The sequence below is a fragment of the Mesoplodon mirus genome (assembly GCF_964341445.2).
Source record: "Mesoplodon mirus genome assembly, chromosome: 4".
Classification (NCBI taxonomy): domain Eukaryota; kingdom Metazoa; phylum Chordata; class Mammalia; order Artiodactyla; family Ziphiidae; genus Mesoplodon; species Mesoplodon mirus.
The window spans coordinates 101815007-101842084 of NC_138979.1; the positions used below are offsets into that span (position 1 = coordinate 101815007).

Genomic DNA, 27078 nt, shown 5'->3' on the forward strand with positions numbered 1-27078 from the left:
TCAGGTTCCAGCATCCTCTTCCTTCCTACTGATATTTAATGTTACAGGCCAATGTAAGTTCGTATTTTTAAAAAATTAAATTGAGACTTCCTGAGTGGTACTTTAAATCACTTCCCCTCTGCTTGCAAGTGGCTATGACTTTGGCTTTTGTGTAGTACTCTTTCTAGTTCTTTGGGTTCAGGAAAATTTTTATTTAAAAAAAAATGGGGGGCTTCCCTGGTGGCGCAGTGGTTGGGAGTCCGCCTGTCGATGCAGGGGACGCGGGTTCGTGCCCCGGTCCGGGAGGATCCCGCGTGCCGCGGAGCGGCTGGGCCCCTGGGCCATGGCCACTGGGCCTGCGCGTCCGGAGCCTGTGCTCCACAGCGGAAGAGGCGACAGCGGTGAGAGGCCCGCGTACCGCAAAAAAAAAAAAAAAAAAAAAAAAAAATGGCATCAGAATTTTTAGTGAAGGAGGTTTCTGCTTCCTTTAATGGCCAAGTACTTCCTATTGAACCCACTCTCCACAGACAACAACTATAAATGCTGGACAAAATATAAAACACAACCACTTTAAGCCACTGGAGCATGACTGGAAAGCAGCAGAAACTGAAGGAGGGTCTACTCTTGGGAGAAGGAGACAGCAGTGGGCAAGCTTCCCATTCTTTTATGGCTTTTAGCTTGAGGGCATGTCCCATTTGGTGCCATGTAAGGCGGCTAAAACTCATAGAAACCCACAGTTTCTATCGAACCCACAGAGGTCAGAGTTTGGGTTAACCACAGCAGCTGGAAAGTGAGGAGGAAAATCCCAGAAAGGAGAGATGCAGATAAGGGAGGCCCAAATTTTGTGCATAAATTCTGCCCAAATCTCTGGCTGACCCTTGACTATGCACTCCTGGGACAGACTCCAAGGATCTCAGCTAAGCCTAAAAGAATTGAAACTTTATATCCTCTCTAGGTAGCATCTCCTTTTTTAAACAATGCAAATAAATTCTCGGTTTATTGAGCATTTAGTTTGGTGTGTGGCTGTGTGCTGGAGGAATTTAAATATTGTTGAAATTTGACTTTGAGGCTATCATTTCAGATACTAGTTGAAATTCCATACACATATGAAACCATAACACACATGTATATGTGAAAACATTAAATAACACAAGGCCACATTCAGTGCCAAATGTCTGCCATACACAGAGTGGGACTTTGCCCTGAAAGAGTCGTATTCGTTTCCTAGAGCTGCTATAACAAACAGTCACAAACTGAGTGGCTTAAAACAACAGAACTTTACTTTCTCACAGTTCTAGAGACTAGAAGTTTGCAATTAAGGCGTCAGCAGGGCGATGCTCCCTCTGAAAGCTCAGAAGACTCCTTCCTTGCCTCTTCCTAGCTGCTAGTGGTTACTGATATAACCCTGCGTCCATTTTCATATGGCTCTTCTGTCTGCATGTCTGTCTCCACATGGGCTTCTTATAAGGCCACTATCCACTGGATTTAGGGCCCACCCTAATCCAGGATGACTTCATTTTAGCTAAATAAGTCTGCAAAGACCTTATTTCCAAATAAGGTCACATTCTGAGGTTCTTAGGTAGACATGAGCTTTCAGGGGGGGAACGCTATTCTACCCAGTAAAGAGGGGAATAAAAAGTATTGTGAAAGATCCAGAACTTTAAGTTCTGGGTCTAATTAATCCTTAAGTATTAAAGTACTCTCTGTCTTATGGAACACTGTTATTCAGGAAAGTGTATTGTGTGCTATGATTACCTAATTATTCATGACTCATCTGTATTTTAACTTTTATATATGTCATCATTGGAAGTAACAACAATTTATTTTTATTGTGAACATTTAAAATTAAGATACCACTAATTAATCCTAGCCTTCTCCTGGCCCCTTCCCCCTTCCATTGTTCCAAATGAGTAAGGTTAAATGAAGCTGGGGGAGAATAGTGTTATAAGGCCCTTGACAAAATCTGTTCTCTAAAGCAAAGCCATTCCATTAAGGAGACCTAAATTTAGATTGTCAAAGCCCCATAGACTGAAAAGCAAGTTGTTAAAACTTATAATGAGTTTCAGTGTTGCTACATTTGGAAATGTCTGCATCTCAGCAGTAGCCCTTGTATGCTCTAGAGAGGGAGGGGACAGTAAAGGACTCTTGTCTTTGAGGCTATCATTTCAGATATTAGTTGGAAGTCCATATTTTTAACCTTCACTGATTCTTAAATTGTAAACTCCTAGCAGCTGTAATTTGTAAAAACCCTTGGGGCAAATCCCCTAATGACAGATCAGAGATGACTGATTTAAAATATTTAATTCAATTTAGAAGAACCGGAGATGAAGCATCCTCTTCCTCCTTCTCCCTCCACCCCTAAGCCAGCCACCCTGGCTTTTTCTTAACAATATCCCTGGAGTTAGAGAAAATTCAAATAAAGCTTTTGAGATTCAACTTAAAGAGAAAATATTTTTTGGACATCTTTATTGGAGTATAATTGCTTTACAATCGTGTGTTAGTTTCTGCTTTATAACAAAGTGAATCACTTATACATATACATATATCCCCATAACTCTTTCCTCTTGCGTCTCCCTCACTCCCACCCTCCCTATCCCACCCCTCTAGGTGGTCACAAAGCACCGAGCTGATCTCCCTGTGCTATGCGGTTGCTTCCCACTAGCTATCTGTTTTACGTTTGGTAGTGTATATATGTCCATGCCACTCTCTCACTTTGTCCCAGCTTACCCTTCCCCCTCCCCGAATCCTCAAGTCCATTCTCTAGTAGGTCTGCATCTTTATTCCCGTCTTGCCCCTAGGTTCTTCATGACCATTTCTTTGTTTTTTAGATTCCATATATATGTGTTAGCATACGGTATTTGTTTTTCTCTTTCTGACTTACTTCACTCTGTATGACAGACTCTAGGTCCATCCAGCTCACTACAAATAACTCAATTTCGTTTCGTTTTATGACTGAGTAATATTCCATTGTATATAGGTGCCACGTCTTCTTTATCCATTCATCTGTCGATTGACACGTTGCTTCCATGTCCTGGATATTGTAAATAGAGCTGCAATGAACATTGTGGTACATGACTCTTTTTTTTTTTTTTTTTTTAAGTATCAGCTGTCTTCCAGTGATCTGACTCTTACTTTATTTATTTATTTATTTATTTATTTATTTATTTATTTATTTATTTATTTATGGCTGTGTTGGGTCTTCGTTTCTGTGCGAGGGCTTTCTCTAGTTGCAGCAATCGGGGGACACTCTTCATCGCGGTGTGCAGGCCTCTCACTATCACGGCCTCTCTTGTTGCGGAGCACAGGATCCAGACGCGCAGGCTCAGTAATTGTGGCTCACGGGCCTAGTTGCTGTGCGGCATGTGGGATCCTCCCAGACGAGGGCCTGAACCCATGTCCCCAGCATTGACAGGCAGATTCTCAACCACTGCGCCACCAGGGAAGCCCCATGACTCTTTTTGTATTATGGTTTTCTCAGGGTATATGCCCAGTAGTGGGATTGCTGGGTCGTATGGTAGTTCTATTTTTATTTTTTTAAGGAACCTCCATACTGTTCTCCATAGTGGCTGTATCAATTTACATCCCCACCAGCAGTGCAAGAGGGTTCCCTTTTCTCCAGACACTCTCCAGCATTTATTGTTTGTAGATTTTTTGATGATGGCCATTCTGACCGGTGTGAGATGATATCTCATTGTAGTTTTTATTTGCATTTCTCTAACGATTACTGATGTTGAGCATTCTTTCATGTGTTTGTTGGCAAACTGTATATCTTCTTGGGAGAAATGTCTATTTAGGTCTTCTGCCCATTTTTGGATTGGGTTGTTAGTTTTTTTGATATTGAGCTGCATGAGCTGCTTCTAAATTTTGGAGATTAATCCTTTGTCAGTTGCTTCATTTGCAAGTATTTTCTCCCATTCTGAGGGTTGTCTTTTCATCTTGTTTATGGTTTCCTTTGCTGTGCAAAAGCTTTGAAGTTTCATTAGGTCCCATGTGTTTATTTTTGTTTTTATTTCCATTTCTCTAGGAGGTGGGTCAAAAAGGATCTTGCTGTGATTTATGTCATAGAGTGTTCTGCCTATGTTTTCCTCTAAGAGTTTGATGGTGTCTGCCTTACATTTAGGTCTTTAATCCATTTTGAGTTTATTTTTGTGTATGGTGTTAGGGAGTGTTCTAATTTCATTCTTTTACATGTAGCTGTCCAGTTTTCCCAGCACCACTTATTGAAGAGGCTGTCTTTTCTCCACTGTATATTCTTGCCTCCTTTATCAAAAATAAGGTGACCATATGTGTGTGGGTTTATCTCTGGACTTTCTATCCTGTTCCATTGATCTATATTTCTGTTTTTGTGCCAGTACCATACTGTCTTGATTACTGTAGCTTTGTAGTATAGTCTGACATCAGGGAGACTGATTCCTCCACCTGCGTTTTCCTTTCTCAAGATTGCTTTGGCTATTCGGGGTCTTTTGTGTTTCCATACAAATTGTGAAATTTTTGGTCCTAGTTCTGTGAAAAATGCCATTGGTAGTTTGATAGGGAATGCACTGAATCAGTAGATTGCTTTGGGTAATAGACTCATTTTCACAATGTTGATTCTTCCAATCCAAGAACATGGTATATCTCTCCATCTGTTGGTATCATCTTTAATTTCTTTCATCAGTGTCTTATAGTTTTCTGCATACAGGTCTTTTGTCTCCTTAGGTAGGTTTATTCCTAGGTATTTTATTCTTGTTGTTGCAGTGGTGAATGGGAGTGTTTCCTTATTTCTCTTTCAGATTTTTCATCATTAGTGTATAGGAATGAAAGGGATTTCTGTGCATTAATTTTATATCCTGCTGCTTTACCAAATTCATTGAATAGGTCTGGTAGTTTTCTGGTAGCATCTTTAGGATTCTCTATGTATAGTAACATGTCATCTGCAAACAGTGACAGCTTTACTTCTTCGTTTCTGATTTGGATCCCTTTTATTTCTTTTTCTTCTCTGATTGCTGTGGCTAAAACTTCCAAAAAAATGTTGAATAATAGTGGTGAGACTGGGCAACCTTGTCTTGTTCTTGATCTTTGTGGAAATGGTTTCAGTTTTTTCACCATTGAGGATGATGTTGGCTGTGGGTTTGTCATATATGGCCTTTATTATGTTGAGGTAAGTTCCCTCTATGCCTACTTTCTGGAGGTTTTTTTTTTTTTTTTTTTTTTTAAAGGACTGTTATTATTTCCAGTTTTTTTTTTTTAAACCCACATTTGTTTATTTATTTATTTTTGGCTATTTTGGTTCTTCACTTCTGTGCGAGGGCTTTCTCTAGTTGTGGCAAGTGGGGGGTCACTCTTCATCGCAGTGCGCGGGCCTCTCACTATCGAGGCCTCTTTTGTTGCTGGAGCACAGGCTCCAGATGCGCAGGCTCAGTAGCTGTGGCTCACGGGCCCAGTTGTTCCGCGGCATGTGGGATCTTCCCAGACCAGGGCTCGAACCCATGTACCCTGCATTAGCAGGCAGACTCTCAACCACTGCGCCACCAGGGAAGCCCTCTGGAGGGTTTTTATCATAAATGGGTGTTGAATTTTGTCGAGAGCTTTCTCTGCATTTGTTGAGATAAGCATATGGTTTTTCTCCTTCAATTTGTTAGTATGGTGTATCACATTGATTGATTTGCATATATTGAAGAACCCTTGCATTCCTGGGATAAACCTCACTTGATCACAGTGTATGATCCTTTTAATGTGCTGTTGGATTCTGTTTGCTAGTATTTTGCTGAGGATTGTTGCATCTGTGTTCATCAGTGATATTGATTGGCCCTTAGTTTTCTTTCTTTGTGACATCTTTGTCTGGTTTTGGTATCAGGGTGATGGTAGCCTCGTGGAATGAGTTTGGGAGTGTTCCTCCCTCTGCTATATTTTGGAAGAGATTGAGAAGGATAGGTGTTAGCTCTTCTCTAAATGTTTGATAGAATTCTCCTGTGAAGCCATCTGGTCCTGGGCTTTTGTTTGTTGGAAGATTTTTAATCACCATTTCAGTTTCAGGGCTTGTGACTGGTCTGTTCATATTTTCTATTTCTTCCTGGTTCAGTCTCGGACGGTTGTGCATTTCTAAGACTTTGTCCATTTCTTCCAGGTTGTCCATTTTATTGGCATAGAGTTGCTTGTAGTAATCTCTCATGATCCTTTGGATTTCTGCAATGTCAGTTGTTACTTCTCCTTATTCATTTCTAATTCTATTGATTTGAGTCTTCTCCCTTTTTTTCTTGATGAGTCTGGATAACGGTTTATCAATTTTGTTAATCCTCTCAAAGAACCAGCTTTTAGTTTTATTGATCTTTTCTATTGTTTCCTTCATTTCTTTTTCATTTATCTCTGATCTGATCTTTATGATTTCTTTCCTTCTGCTAACTTTGGGGGGTTTTTGTTCTTCTTTCTCTAATTGCTTTAGGTGTAAGTTTAGGTTGTTTATTTGAGATGTTTCTTGTTTCTTAAGGTAGGATTGTATTGCTGTAAACTTCCCTCTTAGAACTGCTTTTGCTGCATCCCATAGGTTTTGGGTCATCATGTTTTCATTGTCATTTATTTCTAGGTATTTTTTGATTTCCTCTTTGATTTCTTCAGTGATCACTTCGTTCTTAAGTAGTGTATTGTTTAGCCTCCATGTGTTTGTATTTTTTACAGATCTTTTCCTGTAATTGATATCTAGTCTCGTAGTGTTGTGGTCAGGAAAGATACTTGATATGATTTCAATTTTCTTAAATTTACCAAGGCTTGATTTGTGACCCAAGATATGATCTATCCTGGAGAATGTTCCATGAGCACTTGAGAAGAAAGTGTATTCTGTTGTTTTTGGATGGGATGTCCTATAAATATCAATTAAGTCCATCTTGTTTAATGTATCATTTAAAGCTTGTGTTTCCTTATTTATTTTCATTTTGGATGATCTGTCCATTGGTGAAAGTGGGGTGTTTAAAGTCCCCTACTCTGATTGTGTTACTGTCGATTTCCCCTTTTATGGCTGTTAGTATTTGCCATATGTATTGAGGTGCTCCTATGTTGGGTTCATAAATTTTTACAGTTGTTATAGCTTCTTCCTGGATTGAACCCTTGATCAGTACATAGTGTCCTTCTTTGTCTCTTGTAATAGTCTTTATTTTAAAGTCTATTTTGTCTGATAAGAGAATTGATACTCTAGCTTTCTTTTGATTTCCATTTGCATGGAGTATCTTTTTCCATCCCCTCACTTTCTGTCTGTATGTGTCCCTAGGTCTGAAGTGGGTTCTTGTAGACAGCATATGTACGGGTCTTATTTTTGTATCCATTCAGCCAGTCTGCTCCAGGTTGGAGCATTGAATCTTACATTTAAGGTAGTTATCGATATGTATGTTCCTATTCCCATTTTCTTAATTGTTTTGGGTTCGTTATTGTAGGTCTTTTCCTTCTCTTGTGTTTCCTGCCCAGAAAGGTTCCTTTAGCATTTGTTGTAAAGCTGGTTTGGTGGTGCTGAATACTCTTAGCTTTTGCTTGTCTGTAAAGGTTTTAATTTCTCCATTGAATGTGAATGAGATCCTTGCTGGGTAGAGTAATCTTGGTTGTAGGTTTTTCCCTTTCATCACTTTAAATATGTCCTGCCACTCCCTTCTGGCTTGCAGGGTTTCTGCTGAAACGTCAGCTGTTAACCTTATGGGGATTCCCTTGTATGCTATTTGTTGTTCTTCCCTGCTGCTTTTAATATTTTTTCTTTGTATTTAATATTTGATAGTTTGATTAATATGTGTCTTGGCATGTTTCTGCTTGGATTTATCCTGTATGGGACTCTGTGCTTCCTGGACTTGATTAACTATTTCCTTTCCCATATTAGGGAAGTTTTCAACTATAATCTCTTCCAGTATTTTCTCCGTCCCTTTCTTTCTCTCTTCTTTTTCTGGGACCCCTATAATTCGAATGTTGGTGCGTTTAATGTTGTCCCAGAGGTCTGTGAGACTGTCCTCAATTCTTTTCATTCTTTTTTCTTTATTCTGCTCTGCAGTAGTTATTTCCGCTATTTTATCTTCCAGGTCACTTATCCGTTCTTCTGCCTCAGTTATGCTGCTATTGATTCCTTCTAGAGAATGTTTAATTTCATTTATTGTGTTGTTCATCACTGTTTGTTTGCTCTTTAGTTCTTCTAGGTCCTTGTTAAATGTTTCTTGTATTGTTTCCATTCTATTTCCAAGATTTTGGATCATCTTTACTATCATTATTCTGAATTTTTTTTCAGATAGACTGCCTTTTTTCTCTTCATTTGTTTGGTCTGGTGGGTTTTTATCTTGCTCCTTCATTTGCTGTGTGTTTCTCTGTCTTCTCATTTTGCTTAACTTACTGTGTTTGGGGTCTCCTTTTCACAGGCTGCAGGTTCATAGTTCCCGTTGTTTTTGGTGTCTGTCCCCAGTGGCTAAGCTTGCTTCAGTGGGTTGTGTAGGCTTCCTGGTGGAGGGGACTAGTGCCTGTGTTCTGGTGGATGAGGCTGGATCTTGTCTTTCTGGTGGGCAGGTCCACATTTGGTGGTTGTTTTGGGGTGTCTGTGGCCTTACTATGATTTTAGGCAGCCTCTCTGCTAATGGGTGGGGTTGTGTTCTTGTCTTGCTAGTTGTTTGGCATAGGCTCTTCAGCACTGTAGCTTGCTGGTCATTGAGTGGAGCTGGGTCTTGGCATTTAATGGAGATCTCTGGGAGATTTTCACCGTTTGATATTACGTGGAGCTGGGAGGTCTCTTGTGGACCAGTGTCCTGAACTTGGCTCTCCCACTTCAGAGGCACAGCCCTGACTCCTGGCTGGAGCACCAAGACCCTGTCATCCACACAGCTCAGAGTAAAAGGGAGAAAAAAAAGAAAGAAAGAAGAAAGTAAAATAAATAAAATAAAATAAAGTTATTAAAATAAAAAGTGATTATTAAAAAAAAATTTTAATAAAAAAAAAGAAAGAAGAGCAACCAAACCAAAAAACACATCCACCAATAATAACAAGTGCTAAAAACTATACTTAAAAAACAAAACATAAAACGGACAGACAGAACCCTAGGACAAATGGTAAAAGCAGAGCTATACAGACAAAATCACACACAGAAGCATATACATACACACTCACAAAAAGAGAAAAAGGGACAAAAAATATATATCGTTGCTCCCAAAGTCCACCTGCTCAATATGGGATGATTCGTTGTCTATTCAGGTATTCCACAGATGCAGGGTACATCACGTTGATTGTGGAGATTTAATCCGCTGCTCCTGAGGCTGCTGGGAGAGATTTCCCTTTCTCTTCTTTGTTCGCACAGCTCCCGGGGTTCAGCTTTGGATTTGGCCCCCTCTGCGTGTAGGTCGCCTGAGGGCGTCTGTTCTTCGCTCAGACAGGACGGGGTTAAAGGAGCTGCTGATTCGGGGGCTCTGGCTTACTCAGCCCGGGGGGAGGGAGGGGTACGGATGCGGGGCGAGCCTGCGCGGCAGAGGCCGGCGTGACGTTGCACCAGCCTGAGGCGCGCCCTGTGTTCTCCCGGGGAAGTTGTCCCTGGATCATGGGACCCTGGCAGTGGCGGGCTGCACAGGCTCCCGGGAGGGGAGGTGTGGATAGTGACCTGTGCTCGCACACAGGCTTCTTGGTGACAGCAGCAGCAGCCTTAACGTCTCATGCCCGTCTCTGGGGTCCGCGCTGATAGCCGTGGCTCGCGCCCGTCTCCGGAACTCCTTTAAGCGGCGCTCTTAACCCCCTCTCCTCGCGCACCACGGAACAAAGAGGAAAGAAAAAGTCTCTTGCCTCTTCGGCAGGTCCAGACTTTTTCCCGGACTCCCTCCCGGCTAGCTGTGGCGCACTAGTCCCTTCAGGCTGTCTTCACGCCGCCAGCCCCAGTCCTCTCCCTGGGATCCGACCGAAGCCCAAGCCTCAGCTCCCAGCCCCGCCCGCCCCCTTGGGCGAGCAGACAAGCCTCTCGGGCTGGTGAGTGCTGGTCGGCACCGATCCTCTCTGCGGGAATGTCTCCGCTTTGCCTTCCGCACCCCTGTTGCTGTGCACTCCTCCGTGGCTCCGAAGCTTCCCCCCTCCGCCACCCGCAGTCTCCGCCCGCGAAGGGGCTTCTAGTGTGTGGAAACCTTTCCTCCTTCACGGCTCCCTCCCACTGGTGCAGGTCCCGTCCCGTCCCTATTCTTTTGTCTCTGTTTTTTCTTTTTTCTTTTGCTCTACCCAGGTACGTGGGGAGTTTCTTGCCTTTTGGGAGGTCTGAGGTCTTCTGCCAGCGTTCAGTAGGTGTTCTGTAGGAGTTGTTCCACGTGTAGGTGTATTTCTGATGTATTTGTGGGGAGGAAGGTGATCTCCACGTCTTACTCTTCTGCCATCTTGAAGCTCTTCCTTAAAGTGAAAACATTGTACACCTGTCATGGCTAATTTGACAATAAATATAAGTGCCAGTCATTCTCTTAATATACCTCTTGAATAAGAATCTTAGAGATGAAAAAAATATTGCTTCCAGAACGCCTGCTGATGGGCTAAATCTTGAGATGTCTTGTGTTTCCTATGCCTGGAATTGACTCTCCTTGGTGTGAAAGTGATCACCAATATACCACTTGAAGTTAGTGCTGAGACTCAGCTGCTGGGACGAGAGGAGCATTCACATAGGTTTTTGTGCACAATTAGTTTCAGTTCTACTGGCCAGTCTAAGGAAAGGGCACTTTGAATGGGATTGTTAGATATACTCTACTACTTTTATTTTACAGCTTTTATTCAGTCAAGATTATTTCCTTGAGTGCCTGCTATGTTTCAAGGATTAGGCATACCAAAGAAGTAAGACAAGGTCCCTGTCCCATCCACCCTGCCTCCATGACAAATTAGTAGATCATTACAACATACGGAGAGGGAGGGTATGCCCAGAATGCTATGGAAGATCAGAGGAGAGCATCTAAAACTAACTTTAAAGAAATGTACAAATCTCTATTTATACAAACATGACTTATATGCCTTGATAATTGAATTCAATTGTGGTACCTATAAGAAGGAAACATATTCTAGCAAATATTTTTTAAGATAAGATTTGCCAAAAACAGTGTGCTCTAAAAATAAATCAATGTAATGACTGATCTAGGAAATCTTAATTATTTCCTTAATTAATTCAATAGTCGGAGCCCTGAAAGAATTAATGACCCATTCACCAAAGTCATTGTGATAATGCTCAATTTAAAGATAGCTTTTCAACCTATTCTCCCAGCCTCCTTGCTGAACTGAAATTGTGGAAATTGTCCTCCGTTTCTACTCATTCACACCCCTCTTCAAACTGGTCACTGAAACACTGTTTATTCTGCCACTTAAATATTTCTTTAATCCATCCCATTTTTATTCTCATCGCCATTATCGTAGTCTGTGTGTCCATCAAAGCTCATTTGGATTGTTACAATGATTTTCCATCTGGTCTTCCTGCTTCTAGCCTTACCGTCTTCTAATCCTCCTCCACCAACATGAAATCTACTTACATCTTATTCCCACTCAAAATCTTTCCAACCCTTGCCATCACTGACAGAATAAAGCCCTTAGGATGGCATATGTGGCCATTGACCACCCAGCCCTTGTCTGCCTCTCCGTATTTCACCTTGATCTCCTGCAACAGACCTCCTTGTGCCATGGCAGGTGGTAAAATTCCTAGAACATGCCCTGCTCTGGACATGCTGTTCCCTATGCAGTTCTCCCACTCGTAGGCTGGCAAGCTCTATGCATCCTTCAAGACTCAGTTTGTAAATCCCTCCATTTGTGAGGTCCTTCTGGTAGTCTCATTCCATCACACTATCCCTGTACCTTGTACAATACCTCTGTTATGACATATATCTCCTCACCGTAATTTGTGAGAATTCTTCCCCTCCTCAAAATAAGGTTCACCTCTAGTTAATGGAAAAGTGAGGGAATCACCCCATCACTCTTCCTCTTTGGAGTCCTCCTGGGCAGGGAGAATAGGCATCAGTAATATGGCCTCAAACAATTTCTTACTTGAAATTCAGGGAGGACTTGAACACACTGAGGGGCTGCTCCAGAGCTTATTTCACTGACTGTGTCTCTTACACAGTCTGATGTCACATGCTTTCCTAAATAAGTACCTTTGATGAATTGAAAAGAGCACCTCAGAGAACAACATATAAGACCCTCTGCCTGGGGAGAAAGACCCACAGGGCCAAGTAAACTTGCCAATGATGCATCGTTTTGCTGAGACAGCAGCTTTTCTTGTCATGAGCTGACGACTTCCTCTGGCCTCTAGATGTCATGTTAAAGTTTAACGATATCTGGAGTGTACAAAGGAAGAATAAGGTAGGGACTTCCCTGGTGGTCCAGTGGGTAAGACTCCATGCTCCCAATGCAGGGGGCCCAGGTTCAATCCCTGGTCAGGGAACTAGATCCCACATGCCGCAGCTAAGGTCCTGCATGCTGCAACTAAGACCTGGCACAGACAAAATTAAAAATTAAAAAAGAAAAATTGATAACAGCCTTTGGGGGTATAGAAAGAGTGCATATGACCTCTCATGTTACACCCAGCTCTTGCCTCAGCTCCCCCATCTAGGGGATTTGGGATTGGTTACCAGCTGATCTCTAATCTCCTGGATATAAAGATTTGGAAATGTTCTGATCCAAAAAAAAAAACCTAAAAGAAAAGTAAGAAGAAATCTGGCTTTAAATGCTGCTTATTTCTTATTCATCATCTTCAAATATTGTCAACTAAATTACTGGTTTCCTGTTAGGTTTTGAGGATTTTTCCCCTTTGCGTATCCTCATGGAGAAGCCTGGCCTCTCCACTTTTTCCAGCAGGAGTGGTTTTCTGCTTGAAGCAGGCCAACAGTGCCTTGGTCTAAGAGATCTAAAGAGTCAGAAAAAAATTCAAGCAATGGGCTTAGCTATGCATTTAGACATAGAGTCAGAGGATTATAAATCCAACCCAAAGCTGCATAGAAGTATGGAGCTGTAGGTTGCTTCCGCAGGGGACATACGAGAAAAATCGAATGATGGGAGTTCAGCATAATGGAAGGAGTGTGAACTTTGGGGCAAGGTAGGCCTGGATTTGAGCCCCACATACTAGTTGTGTGGTCTTAGATATGTCATTTAACTCCACTAAGCCTTGGTTTCCTCTTTGGTAAAATGGGATTAATAGAAACCTTTGTTATGGAATTGTTAGCATCAGAGAGAATGCTTGAGGAATGCTTTGCACATTTCTCTTAAGAAATGGTAGTTATGATTTTGGGTTTGTGTTGAGAGTGATATGATAGACTCTGATGTTCCACCCAATCCCCTGGGAGTGCTGTTGGCAGTGGTCTACATCCAGTGACTGCTCAAGCAGGGGTATACAAGGCCTGGCTATTTTGGTTCAACTTGAAATAACTCTGAAGGACCATTCTAGCTCCAGAGCTCTCCATAGTTCAGCCAAGTCGACACTAGGCCTGCGTCTCAGCTCACCTTCTCCCTCTGCCCACTCCAGCTTTCTTTCATAACTTTCCATGGGTGTCAATTCCAAGAGCACTCCTTAAAAACATCCTGCGTGCTAAACTCCATCCCAGAGTCACTTCCTGTATAACCTGACCTGTGACAAATGACAAGGAAGGTATCCAGTCCTATGTTATTAATCACGCGTTGATCTGAAGCCCAGAGAAGATCCTGGGCACCTTGGCTAGGTGTCGGGAAATATTTTAGAAAGACAGGCAAAGCATCAGAAAAACTGTAAGGGAAAGAGGAAATACCTAGAGACATGTGGAATTTGCCCATGGGAAGGTGTCTGATAATTTACAGAAATTAAAAACATCCTAAATCCTATTCCACATGATCCCAGGACCATGAAAGTGTTTTCCAAAATCAACTTCCTGAAAGGAACTTGGCTCTGAGATTCACATCAATATAATTACACATATGTAATGATTCGTCTTTTCCAGTATCGAACTTTTAATTCCCTTTTCAATGGCAAGGACCCAGCTAGAGACCTTCCTGGAAGCGGAGCTGTGTTTCCCTTTCCCATGACTGTGTGTGGGTGACCAAGCAGTTATTTTGGAGCGGAGCTGTACTGCAGGCCACTTTCTGTTGCCTGGTGGTGTTTAGGCTGGGAGCCCCTTGTACCACTCAGATGCAGGTGGAGTTAGAATCAGGAGGCCGGACAAAAGATAATACTTGGGACTCCAATCCTGGAATAATTTCTAGGGTTAAGTTTGACTCTGCTTTGGACAGGGACTCCATCTCCAGGAGCAGTCTTATCCCAACATGATCCTTCTCTGTTCTTTCCTGCACTGATCTCACTGGGTATTAGGAGTTGAAGACCCAGGAGGACCTCATCAGGAAGATGAGCTACTGCTCATCTTCAGCTAATAGCCTGGTCATATCATCTAGTAGCTGATCAACAAACACTTCCTGAGGATCAGGTACAAGGCCCTGGGCTGTGCCCCATGAGCGCAAACACTGGGGAGCACACTTCTACCTCTCCTGGTAACAGACAGGAACGGGGATGTGAACATGGAGAGGCAGCAGGAGGACAGGTGCACGGTACACGTCGTGAGCGCCAGGAGATTGGAGAAAAGAAGATGGCTTTTCCCAAGTCACTTTTTCAGATGCCTCTAAATCCCATGTCTCTGCAGTCCTGAGAACGCTCAGGCAGTGCCTTGCCCATGGGAGGCCCTCAATAGATATATACTGAGTTGAGCATTTTCCCCAGTGGTTTGTCATCCATTTTTTGGCCTTCAAATGACACAATATTCAGTTTGCAGCAGATGTGCAAATTTTTTTTCAGTAGTGACTTCTCTGCGCTGCCGTACAGCCCTCAGGGGACTCTTGGTCTCAGTATTGGTGGCCTTGCTGTGCGGAGGCACAGAGATGACAGGGATGTGCCGGAGACCTCGGGAGTGCTGCTGAGCTCAAGGCTCCCGCCTCTCCTGCATTCACCCCTACTCTTCAGGCCGAAGAACTGCTGAAGGAGCTCTGACACACGTCCCCAAGTCTTGCCACCTCTGTTTGCTCTCTCCACCATACTGCAAGGCCTAGACCATGGTTTCACCTGATGTCCTGCGGAGGTGATCACCCCACCCCACCTCCAGTGCATGTGAGGAGATACATTTCCAAGCCCAGGAATTATTCATAGACCAAGAGGTACCTGTTGCTGCTCAGCCACTGAAATAATTATATCTGGAAGAACCCTCAGGAAACTTAATCTCAGGGACTGGGAGGGCACTTACCTCAAAGCACATCCTTGACTTTTATCTCAGCCCAAGTTCAGAGGCTCTGCCTCCGGGCAAATTTAGGATAGTGTGGGATGAGGTTGGAAGGGACACCTTATCAGCCCCTTCCCATCTCTGTCATTCTCTATCCCTTCTTTATTAGACAGTTGAAGAGTTGTCAATCTTATATTCAGGGTCATGCAAAGAAAACTTCATTCCCCTCCCCAACCCCAGACTATCACCCCTAAGGCCCTTTCATACAGAAATTCAGGAGCCCCACTGCCGCCTGGGATGTAGTCTAGGAAACAGTGGGCCTGGGGAGGACAGAGGGAGGCACAGCCTCAGCATCCAACCTGAGAAGATCCTGCAGCAGTTCCCTCTGTGTGAGGCCGGAGGGGTGCACTGGAGGATCTAAGAGGATTTTTTCCGTAGTTCACAGCGGAATGTAAAATGACCAGACTCATAGTGGGATAATAGTTTCACCTAATGGTCTTCACTGTCTGAGGCCTGCTAGAGGCAGTTTCCAGAATTGAATGAATTCTGTTTAGCTACTCTTCCCATTTACGTTGAGCAATGGCCCTGAGTTTTTCAAATTAATTAAACTAGCGATAAATGTCTTAATAAACATCCACCTTGTAAAGCTACCTGATTACCCTTTTGGGGTTGTTTTTTTTTTTGTCACTTATTTTATCCTCACTTAAGAGAAGATGGACCTGGAGTGTGATTACTCTGGTCAGCTAAGAACAGAATCAGAGGCTCTGGGCACATAAAGGCATAAAGGGACACAAGGTCATTTACACAGAGGGAAACTGAGACTCAGAGAAAGAAATGACTTGCCCAAATTCTCTTGGTCTCAGAATTTGCCTTTCCTTACTCCCTCACGCCCCTCCTGCCCCAAACTCCCTGCTCAAAGCTGAACACAGAAGACTTTCCTCCCTGGCACGGAACATCCTCAGGGCACCTATCCCATACCCATCTACTTCCCCACCCACTGATGGAGGAACATCTGGATCCTCGCCCAGGAAAGAGAAAGGAGAAGGCTGGTCATGACCGCCAAGACGCAAGTCTGACTGAGAACCTTAAAGAGCACAGATACAGGAAGGAGGCAGAAGCAGGCAGGGGTCTCGGGCAGCCCCCAGCCCACCTGCTTCCTAGACGAGAGACCCTAGAGGCCAGGAGAGGAAATGTTCTGGAACAGACTCCCTGCCACTGATGGCAGAACTGGGGTGAGAAGGGAGCTCTTTCTCTGAATTAGGCTTGATGATACCTGCCAGCTTTATTTTCTGATGATGTAGCTCATGGCAAAAGGGCAGTGAATTTTGTGCTACTTAGCCATTGAAAGTAAATGGTGATTGGGGACTTGAACTTTCCAGCCAGAACTGGGCAGCTGCCCACTGTCATGAAAGATAGAGTTTGAAAAATCTGGCAGGAAGGAGCAGAATTCCTCTGTAGTATTGAACCCACAAGCCTAGTGCTCTGAAGTTGGTACTCTTGGTACGTGAGAACATGAAAACTGAATAAAAAGTGAGAGTTGTGGGACTTTCCTGGCAGTCCAGTGGTTGTGACTTCGCCTTCCAATGCAGCGGGTGCAGGTTTGATCCCTGGTCAGGGATCTAATATCCCACATGCCTCACGGCCAAAAAAAACCAAAGCATAAAACAGAAGCAGTATTGTAACAAATCCAATGAAGACTTTTTAAATGGTCCACATCAAAAAAAAATCTTTAAAAAAATAAATAAACTGAGCACTTAAAAAAATAGTGAGAATTGTGCTGACAAAGCAGGAGCACAATTCTAGAGTGGTATTTGTCCTGGAGTTCAAATATCCACTTTTTCTCCCCCTTATCCCTGCAGTCCTTGCCCCGAGAGCTGCTAGTAACCAACAGGTGCTGGAGAAGGGTAGATCTAGTCCCATGATCCCCAGACCATCAGCATGGGCATCACCTTGATCTTGTTAAGCCCCATCCCAGACCCATTGGGCCAGATGCTCTGGGAGAGGGGCCCAGCATTCTGTTTTAACAACTATCCAGGTGATTCCAACGCAGGCTCCAGTTAGAACCACTGGTCCAGAGCATGGTATGGTTCTGAATTTGTTTATTAAGGAAACTATTTTCAAGAGAGCTTGCCATTGCCTCCTACCTTACCTCCCCTCTCCATCCCCCTCCACCACTGGGACAGCTGCTATTGGGAGATCTGGGGTTTGCCCCATTGCTTTCCCAGGCCTCAGCATTTGTAAAATAAACCATCTTTCCACCACCTGCTTGGTTTCTGGCCCCAGATGTCTCACTCCTCTCCTGGGACTTCCAATTTTGTTGTTCCAGTGAGGTTGTCTCCACTTAAATGGTGGGAAGGGGGTCATTCATCAGTGTGGCTTTGTACCATCAGTGGGACCACAGACCAAGAGCCAGGCCCTGGACCCTGCCTCAGAGGCTTCTCTGCTCTGATGAGAGACTTTTCAAGGGAGGCCCTGGCTGTCCTTCTCAGGAGAAGCAATGAGAATGACCTGCCTGGTCCTAGCTAGGGACACCAGCATCTGTGAGTGACTGAGTGAGCTCTGGGGAACTTGGGACTGCAATCCAGGAGCTGTGAGCTCTGCTTGTTCGTACCTCCCCCTTTACCTGCCAGCAGGATGGGCAGTCACCTGTGGACTGCAGGGGGAAGAGTCTGAAGCTACAGTTCACTCTTGTAGCTTTAATGCCAAAGAGAACCAATTATGATTTTTGAAAGAGATCGGGGCTCTGGAGTAACTTAAATTCACTTTTCCAATTTTTTTTCTTTTTATTCTAATTAATGCCAAGGCATTAAATGGTATGGTGGCCGTTGGAACTGTGTCGTGTCTTATCCTCCACCTCACTCACTCCTTCCCGAGTGTTAGGAGCATGTCAAGAGTGTATCAGAAGAAGCTCTGCCTTTGTCCCCATGGAATTAAATACAGCTGCCAGGCCTCTGAGGGGTTTGGGTTGATGGCATATATTTGATATTTTATACTTTTCTTCTGACCTAGTCTGGGGAAAATAGCCTTGGGATATGGAGAAGATGCAAATCTGTGCCTTGAGAGCCCTGCGGGGCAGATTTCCAAAATAGTGGCCAACCCCATAAGCTCGGGGACACTGCACAGGTAGACGTGTAGCCAGGACCCCCTGAGCATTCTTGTCCAGGGAGGACTGGCTTCTGTTCCTTGAGTGCACAGCCTCATCGCTAAGGCCGTGTTATGTTCAAGTCCATTCAGCCTAAGGGAAGAAGAGGTCACAGGAGGCAGAGGAGGTTGGTAGGGAAAATACACAGGGTTTTTATGTATATTATGTCTCTTGTTTTGAGCCTCACAATAATCCTTTGAGAGATGCAGTGTTAATCTTGTTTTGTAGCTAAGGAAACGGAAGCTCCAAAGGATTAAGGGACAGGTCTGAGGTCACAAGCTGAGAAGTGGCAGAGCAGGGCCTTGACTCCAAGCCCAGGGTTCATCCTCAGTGAAGCTTCCCAGGGCCCTTCCCCTCTCTGCTCTCTTTGCCTCCACGTCAACTCCAAGGGAACGTGAGTGACCTGATAGGGTAATTGAAAAGGAGACTGCACCAGGACTCAGAAATCCTGGCCTCTTCATTATGGGATGTGTCCAGCCTAGAACCCACCACATTTGTTGGTACTGGCCAATAAACAGTTTTCTGCTGAGGGGCAAGGAGACTGGGGGAAAGGCTGCAGGATTATGAGAACCAGTGAGGATGCTGAGCTTGACATGGTGCTCCTGACCCTGGCCACCCAGGCCACTCCCCTTAACCCCAGAAATTCCCAGGCTTGACAAATAGCATGTGCATTTGCCTTTTGCAAAAAAAAAAGAAAAAGAAAAAGAAAAAGGCAATAAAATGTGTTGTCAAACTGTCTTTAGGGTTGGGTGCAAGGGGATGTCTATTGTATTTCCTTTTTAAGTAATTTATTTACTGAAGTATAGCTGATTTACAACAAATGTTGTGCTAATTTTCACTGTGCAGCATAGAGATTCAGTTACACATATATACATTATTTTTCATATTCTTTTCCATTATGGTTTATCACAGGATATTGACTATAGTTCCCTATGCTATACAGTAGGACCTTGTTGTTTATCCATTTTTATCCATTCTATATATAATAGTTTGCATCTGCTAATCCCAAACTCCCAGTCCTTCCCTTCCCCACCCCCCCTGCCCCCAGCAACCACAAGTCTGTTCTCTATGTCTGTGAGTCTGTTCCTGTTTCGTAGATAAGTTCATTTGTGTCATATTTTAGATTCCACATATAAGTGATATCATATGGTATTTGTCTTTCTCTTTCTGACTTCACTTAGTATGATAATCTCTAGGTCTGTCCATGTTGCTGCAAATGGCCTTATTTCATTCTTTTTATGGGTGAGTAATATTCCGTGGTATATATGTAGCATATCTTCTTTATCCATTCATCTGTCAATGGACATTTAGGTTGTTTCATGTCTTGGCTATTGTGTATAGTGCTGCTGTGAACATAGGGGTGCATATATCTTTTTGAATTATGTTTTTTCTGGATATATGCCCAGGAGTGGGATTGCTGGATCACATAGCAACTCTATTTTTAGTTTTTTGAAGAACTTCCATACTCTTTTCCATAGTGGCTGCACCAGTTTACATTCCAAGGGGTTGTCTATTTGCCCCAAAATGCAATGCTGGGCTTTCTTTACAAATTATCTGAAGCAAGGTTGTAGGCATAGTTGTATGAGAGGATGTGTGTGTGCGTGTGTGTGTGTGTGTGTGTGAGAAAGAGAGAGAGAATATGAGCTTTACACAAATACAAAGTGTTTGAGTTTTTTTCTAACAAGCCTGGCTGAGTTTTCAGTAATTCTATAGCTGTGATATGACTAGTCCACTGAGGTATTCAGCACTGGCTAGAAAAATACAACCCAAATTTATTCAATCAATAGCAAGAAACAGTGACGCTTCTAAGAGTCACTTTACTGTAAAAGTGGCCTCACCATGAGAAAGATAGGTGAGTTTGCTTTCCTTCAGGCCCAGCTCAGGTTTTTTGTCCTTCTGGTAACTTCACCGGGTACAAGGAATCCACATAGGAACGGGGACGCCTTGGCTCTTGAAGCATCGTCACTGATATCTCAGTAAGTCTAGCCCTCTCGTTAGCCCTGCTCTTACAAGCGCTACGACAGCAGGTTTGAGGATCTGCTCAGAGGGTCTTAACTGCCCTTGTTGAGTCTGGCTTGGACCATCTGTGCTAACAGAACACGTAGTCCTCCCTCCCATGCCATTGACTTGCACACAGTGACCTCCACCTTCCAGACGAATGTGTTTTGCCTGCCCCACGTGCATGTCCTCTGCCTACCACACCATGTGGCGCCGAGCTCAGCCAGTTCTGTGACCCAAGCAAGGACTGCCAACAGGGCTCCCTGAGGCCCCATGCCTGGCATCTGAACCTACAGATATCTATTTGCATCATGAAAAGCACCCAATTCCCTCAGTTTGCATGTAGAATGGCTGGTTATTGGTGCAAGAAGGTGCTGCGTTTGTTAAGGACTAGCTGGGGCCAGTGGCTGCAGGAGTCTGGGTGACCACTGTTCCTCTCTCCCTCTGAACTCTGCCTTCCCTCCTCAGGGCTGGACCTCTCCCCCAGTAGCCACATGGCCAGGGCAGCCTCCTGGTGCTACATTCTAGGTACCAAGTACCTGCATGGGCCCCATCATTCCCAGCCTAACTGCCGAGCTCTGGAGTCCATCTCCTCTGAGAGTAGGGAGCGAGGGCCTGCATGGGGCTAAGCTCTGGCCCTGCTGCACTGGGGGCAACCCGCTATACGGCACAGTACAGCTGCACTTCTCCCTGCAATTACCCTCCCTCATCTTCTACCAGAGCAAGCTGGCTGCCTTTTCTAGCCGCAGCCTCAGCAGTTCCTGGGCAGATTTTGTTGGTTTATGACTAAGCAAGAAAAGTGGGCTCCTGGGCCAGAAGCTCGGCAGGAGTTGTGTCCCTTCAAAGAAAATGTAAATTGGCATGGACGGTGCAGAGGCTAAGAACTCTGGGGCTCTGCAGTTAGCATTCGTGCCCCTCTCCTCCCTGAGCCTCAGAAAGCCAGGCCGCTTGTAGTGTGCGAACACAGGGGCAGGACTGCACCCCAGGGATGGATTCACACTTCTCAGCTCAGCGTACTCACGCCCTGGCCCTGAGAAGATGAGCTAATGTGGCTGTTCCTCTGTGACATTAAAGTGCTTTTTGTTTTTTTTAATTTATTTATTTCTTTTTGGCTGCTTTGGGTCTTCGTTGCTGCGCGCGGGCTTTCTCTAGTTGCAGCAAACGGGGGCTACTCTTTGTTGCGGTGCACAGGCTTCTCATTGCGGTGGCTTTTCTTGTTGGGGAGCACAGGCTCTAGGTGCGCAGGCTTGAGTAGTTGTGGCACATGGGCTCAGTAGTTGTGGCTCGTGGCTCTAGAGAGCAGGCTCAGTAGTTGTGGCATGCAGACTTAGTTGCTCCGCGCCATGTGGGATCTTCCCGGACCGGGGCTCAAACCCATGTCCCCTGCATGGGCAGGCGGATTCTTAACCACTGCGCCACCAGGGAAGTTCCGACATTAAAGTGCTTTTACACAGCATCTGCTCCTGAATCTGGCAGACGGCTGCGTGCACATGCCCTTATACGACACGGATAAGGAAAGCCAGGAAGTCTTTGACCCACAAGAAGTGTAAATATAAAGTTAAGACAGAATAGAGGCTGGGATGCCATCCCACCCCTAGGGTGCTGGGTGCCTTGTCCCTCACTCTCGGGCCCCCGAGGACAACTTGTTCAGCTCTTGCTTCCTCCCCCAGCCACCCCCCATCCTGGCATGGCCTTTCCACACTCCCGGACTCTTGCGCTTTTGGAGGCCAGGTGCCCACCTCCTGCAACCCTCCACCTCCCCTCTGCCTTCTTGAAGGGCCGTGAAACCATGGCCAGCTCCCCTTTAACTGCATGTGGCCCAGGATCTGAGAAAGTTGTGATGGCTCGTGCCCTCTTCACGACTCAGGTAGCTTGCACTTATAATCTACCTGCCTCACAGGTAAGCTGGATTGAAGAAGGCCCAGTGAGTGGGGAGCTTTCTACATGTTAGCTCCTCTTATCTGGATGCACCACGCCAGAGTCCCTGGGATTGACCCTGTGATGGGTTAAAAAAAAAAAAAAAGCGGTTCTCCTACCCAAGGGTATTGACTGTGAGGCAGAAAATGCAATTAACCTTGACTAGTTTAGGTCACTGGCCCAAGCCTGCTTACTGCTTGCTGTCTCAGCGCCTTCCCTAAAGAACAGACAAACCATAGAGAACTAGAACCAGGCCCTCCAGGAAGGAGCACCAATATGAATTCTCCTGACCTCTGAGTTTCAAAATGATTCTAAGGGGCTCACGAATCATTCTGGGCACCATATAGAGAGAATTAAAAGGATGCATGTGTACGCACTGTTATTTTCAAATGTGTGTAGGTGCTATTGTGGTTCATAAAATGTAAATGTATTTTGTAGATGGGTGTTTAGTACGTCATTGTGACCCACTAATGTCCTTGTGAAGAGAACAACCTCTGAGGTGTAGCTGGATTTGTGTGCTCTGCCTCGGCTCGCTTGTCCTGAAGATAAACGGCCTCAGGCTTGGAGCCCCGACTTTTTGACTAAACAGTAATCACCTGTCAGCGTGAGTGCCTGTTTCTCCAGTATAATCGATGGTACAACACTGAGCACACAACATGCGGGTTAGCATAGCAACAGGGCAACCGCCAGCAAAGGGAAAAGGAGACAGAACTCGCTGGACTTTGCTGTCCCACCAAAAGAGAAAGCTGGCTGCCAGAGAATATTTCAGAAAGCCCCAACTTAAGGCAGGGAGACCACGGAGAGGGAATCCTAGGACATGGCTGGCATCTGGAAGTGCAAGGCCAGGAAGTTTTAAATTCCTAAACCCTAGACCTTGCCAGAGGCTTGCTGTAGGAACCCACCAGGGGGGTCCAGCTGAATGTGACTTTCCCCCCAAAGACTGCCTGGGGCCACTCCACCAGCCACAGGAGTGGGTGCTCCAAGGGAGGGGCGATTGCAACTCTGTGTGAAAGGTGCCCCAGCGGCTCTCAGTAGATCCTGCCTTTGTGTTTCTTCTGGGGTTTTAAACTTCATGGGGTTCCGCTCTAAGGAGGATCTCTGCTCCTACCTCTCTCCCTTCCTTCCCTCCAACCTTGGAGACACAGCAAGGGAAGATGCTTGTCTTCATTAGTCCCCACAAGAGCCTCGTGGCTCAAAACCATGCCTCCACCACGGGTAAGTGGGAAGCTGAGGGAACTCTGACTTCCTGGTGGGGAGCAGGGGTTTCACCAGATGCTGAGAAATAATGATAAAAAGATCCTTTTTCACTGATAAAGGGAATGTACAATGGGATGTGTCTTTTTTTCTTTTTTTACAACTACCTGAAGAGAAAAGCCATGCTTCCTTTTTCTTCCTGTGAAGTGGAAGAACTCTGAGGTTGGATCTGCTGAATTTAATGTTCTTACCAGCTAAGAGCCCTACAAGTGTATTTGAGCTGCCAACCCATGAGTATGAGTTGTTTTTGTGGAAGACATGATTCTTTTTTTTTTAACATCTTTATTGGAGTATAATTGCTTTAACACAATGGTGTGTTAGTTTCTGCTATATAACAAAGTGAATCAGCTATACATATACATACATCCCCATATCTCTTCCCTCTTGTGTCTCCCTCCCACCCTCCCTGTCCCACCCCTTTAGGTGGACACAGAGCACTGAGCTGATCTCCCTGTGCTGTGTGGCTGCTTCCCACTAGCTATCTGTTTTACATTTGGTAGTGTATATATGTCCATGCCACTCTCTCACTTCATCCCAGCTTACCCTTCCCCCTCTCCATGTCCTCAAGTCCATTCTCTATGTCTGCGAGAAGACATGATTCTTATCAAAAGTCCATGTGATTTCTATCACAGAGGCGCAATTTCCCCATGGCTGCCCCAGGCTTCTGCTAATATGGCTGTTGTATGTAAGGAAGGGAACTTCTTCAGCTATTAAAACTCACACCAGGAGGGACAAATTAGGGGTATGGAATTAACAGATACAAAGTACTATTTATAAAATAGGTGAACAACAAGGATATACTCTATACCTCAGGGAATTATACCAATTATCTCGTAATAACCTGTAATAAAGTATAATCTGCAAAAATACTGAATCACTATGCTGTTCACCTGAAACTAACATAATATGTAAATCAACTATACTTCAATTAAAAAAAAACTCACCCCAGCTGATCACAGTGTAGTAGCCAGCTTGGTGCAAAAGACAATTTGTAGAGAAAAATATTCATAATATGCAACTGTCTCTTAGTATTCCATTTCAATTGCTTTGAGAGAGATAATGGTACAGGACATGCTGCTTGAGACCGGGTTAAGCATATTTTCTCTGTTCCCAGAAGAACCTTAAAAATGACACACTCTGGGGCATCAGTAAGGAAAGAGTTGACAGCCCCTGCCCACAGTGACAGTTGTTGATGGAGTCCTTTGAAAGACCTGGTTTGTGGCCCACTGCCCTGAAGTTCCAGTGTGATTCATAATAAGTCTCTGTTGTGAGAGTAGCTCTTGCTGGTGGGAGACCGAAGGGTGTAAGAATGGGGCCAGCTGCCTCAAGGTTATGTTGTGGGCAGGAGTGTGAGGCCAGCAGAAGAGAGGGGAGGTGCCCACATGGCACCACCTTCCTTAGTTGAGCTGTCCACTCACTCATCCTTCCAATCCTGCAAGCGTAAGCTTCTTAAGATACTTGCTGAGAGATTTGATAACCTGCCCTAGTTCTCCTTGGAAAGTATAGGGTGAGCTGGCAGAAGGGATGGAGGTGAGGGATAAACGGTCTTAAAGATCTCTCCATTCCAGGAGCAGGGCCAGGTCCTTCTGTAATTACCCATGGCCTTGGGCCTTGTCATAGGTGAGATAGTTTGGATCTTATAAGACCACCTTGATTTGCATGCAGAATTAAACACACATCCACCAGAGATGAGCATCTCAGCTGAGCTGCGGAGACCACTGGGGACAGGCCCAGAGGTGCTGTCTTGCAGAACTCCAGCTGTTCAGACACTTCCCTGCAAGTCATTCTCCCAGCTCATCAGAGATACCCAGGCAGGTCCCTGAGGAGAAGGTTATGGGTTTAGAAGTGGCCTAATTTCTTGACATTTTGTAAAACCTTTTAGCCACCCCTCCACCTTCTATCCGTTGATTCAACAAATAATTATTGAGGACACACCTGCCGTATGCCAAGCCCTGTGCTAAATTCTGGCGGGGGGGGGGGCTCCTACCCTCATGAAAAGTATGGTGTAGAAAGGGAGCAGATGATAAATAAGTAAACAAATCAACACGATAATGACCGGCTGTTGTCAGTGCCATGAAGGAAATAAGCAGGATAAATAAATGAGATAGACAGTGACAGGGAGGGGCTGCTCTGTAGGGAAAGACCTCTCTGCAGCAAGGACATTTGAGTTGAGACCCCAAGGAGATGAAGAGCTGGAGGAAGGGCATCCCAGGCAGAGGGGATACAAAGACGCAGAGGCAGAAAAGCCTCGGCATGCTCAGGAACAGAGAGACGGTGGCCGGAGAGTGGTGAGAAGAATGATTTGGGGTGAGTTCAGAGAGGAGGCAGGAGCCAGGTCGTGTTGGGCCTTGGAGGCCACGGTCAGAGCTTGGATTTTATTCTGAGAGCAAGAGAAGCCCCTTGCTGACAGTGTTACACACAAGCGGCAACGTCATTAAAGATCACTGCGTGCTCGCTGCAGTTAAGAGCTATGAGGCATATCTATATGTGCTGCTGTAGAAGGAGTCACAAGATACCCTACGTGGGGAAAAATCCCAAGAAGCAGAATACAGTATAAAATATGCTGCTAATGTCTTTTTTTTTTTTTTTTTTTTGCGATACGCGGGCCTCTCACTGTTGTGGCCTCTCCCGTTGCGGAGCACAGGCTCCGGACGTGCAGGCCCAGCAGCCATGGCTCACGGGCCCAGCCGCTCCGCGGCACGTGGGATCTTCCCGGACCGGGGCACGAACCGCGTCCCCCGCATCGGCAGGCGGACTCCCAACCACTGCACCACCAGGGAAGCCCTGCTAATGTCTTTTTAAAACAGGAGATGTATGTGTATACAGGCTTGCCGGTGTATAAAATAACCTCATTAAGGATACCCAAGAAGCTGGTGAGGGTTTGCTTCTGGGGATGGGGAACTGCAGCATAGGTAAAAGGGAGACTCTTCATAGTATTTTCTTTTGTATGTTTGAATATCTTACTATGTGCCTGTATTACTTATTCATTAAAAAAAGACAGTTTGTCTAAATTGCGGTCACCCTGGCTGCCATGTGGAGAAAGGGTGAGCACAGAAGCAGAGGACTGGCTAGTAGGCTCTGGCCATGGTCCTGTTGCGGGTGGTGGGGGCTTCACCTAGGGAGTTGGTGATGGGGATGGAGACAAGCAGGAGGGTTCATGATGCACTTTAGAGGCAGAGCCAGCTGGACTTGGTGAGTTCCACACGACAGGCCAGAGGAAAGCTGTGTGCATTATAGGTGGGAACTGGGCCTACCTGACTCTGTCTGCCTTCTCTGACATCTTTGTGGATGGAAGGGTTCTTGGTCTCCTTCCAGGTGCTGAAAGCCTCAGAATTCCTGAGAATGTTGAATCCATCACACTATGGAGGACACAGTTATGGACATGTGCCCCTTTCACATCCTTATGCAACTGTTACAGACGATTTTTAATGACCAACAAAACAAAGTTATACTGAAGAAACCCGCCCATTTCTCAACAGAGCTTGCTTTCTTTGCAGAGAGATGCCAAAGGCCAATACCTGTTTGACCTTCTTTGCCACCACCTGAATCTGCTTGAGAAAGACTATTTTGGGATTCGCTTTGTGGACCCTGATAAGCAGCGGGTAAGTCAATATTCAAAGCACAGATCGA

The 27078-nt window shown here is 44.9% G+C and overlaps 1 protein-coding gene across 5 annotated transcripts in view; it reads left to right on the top strand.

Annotated features, from left to right (window-relative positions):
• The window catches only part of FRMD5 (FERM domain containing 5), a gene marked incomplete at both ends in the record, with an annotated part of 356038 nt that overhangs the window by 282208 nt on the left and 46752 nt on the right, over window positions 1-27078 (top strand). For all 5 annotated transcript variants that reach the window (XM_082617375.1, XM_082617372.1, XM_082617373.1 and 2 more), the window contains one exon: window positions 26946-27050. In XM_082617375.1, coding sequence (XP_082473501.1) covers window positions 26946-27050 — 105 coding nt within the window. The remainder of the gene's footprint in view (window positions 1-26945; window positions 27051-27078) is intronic.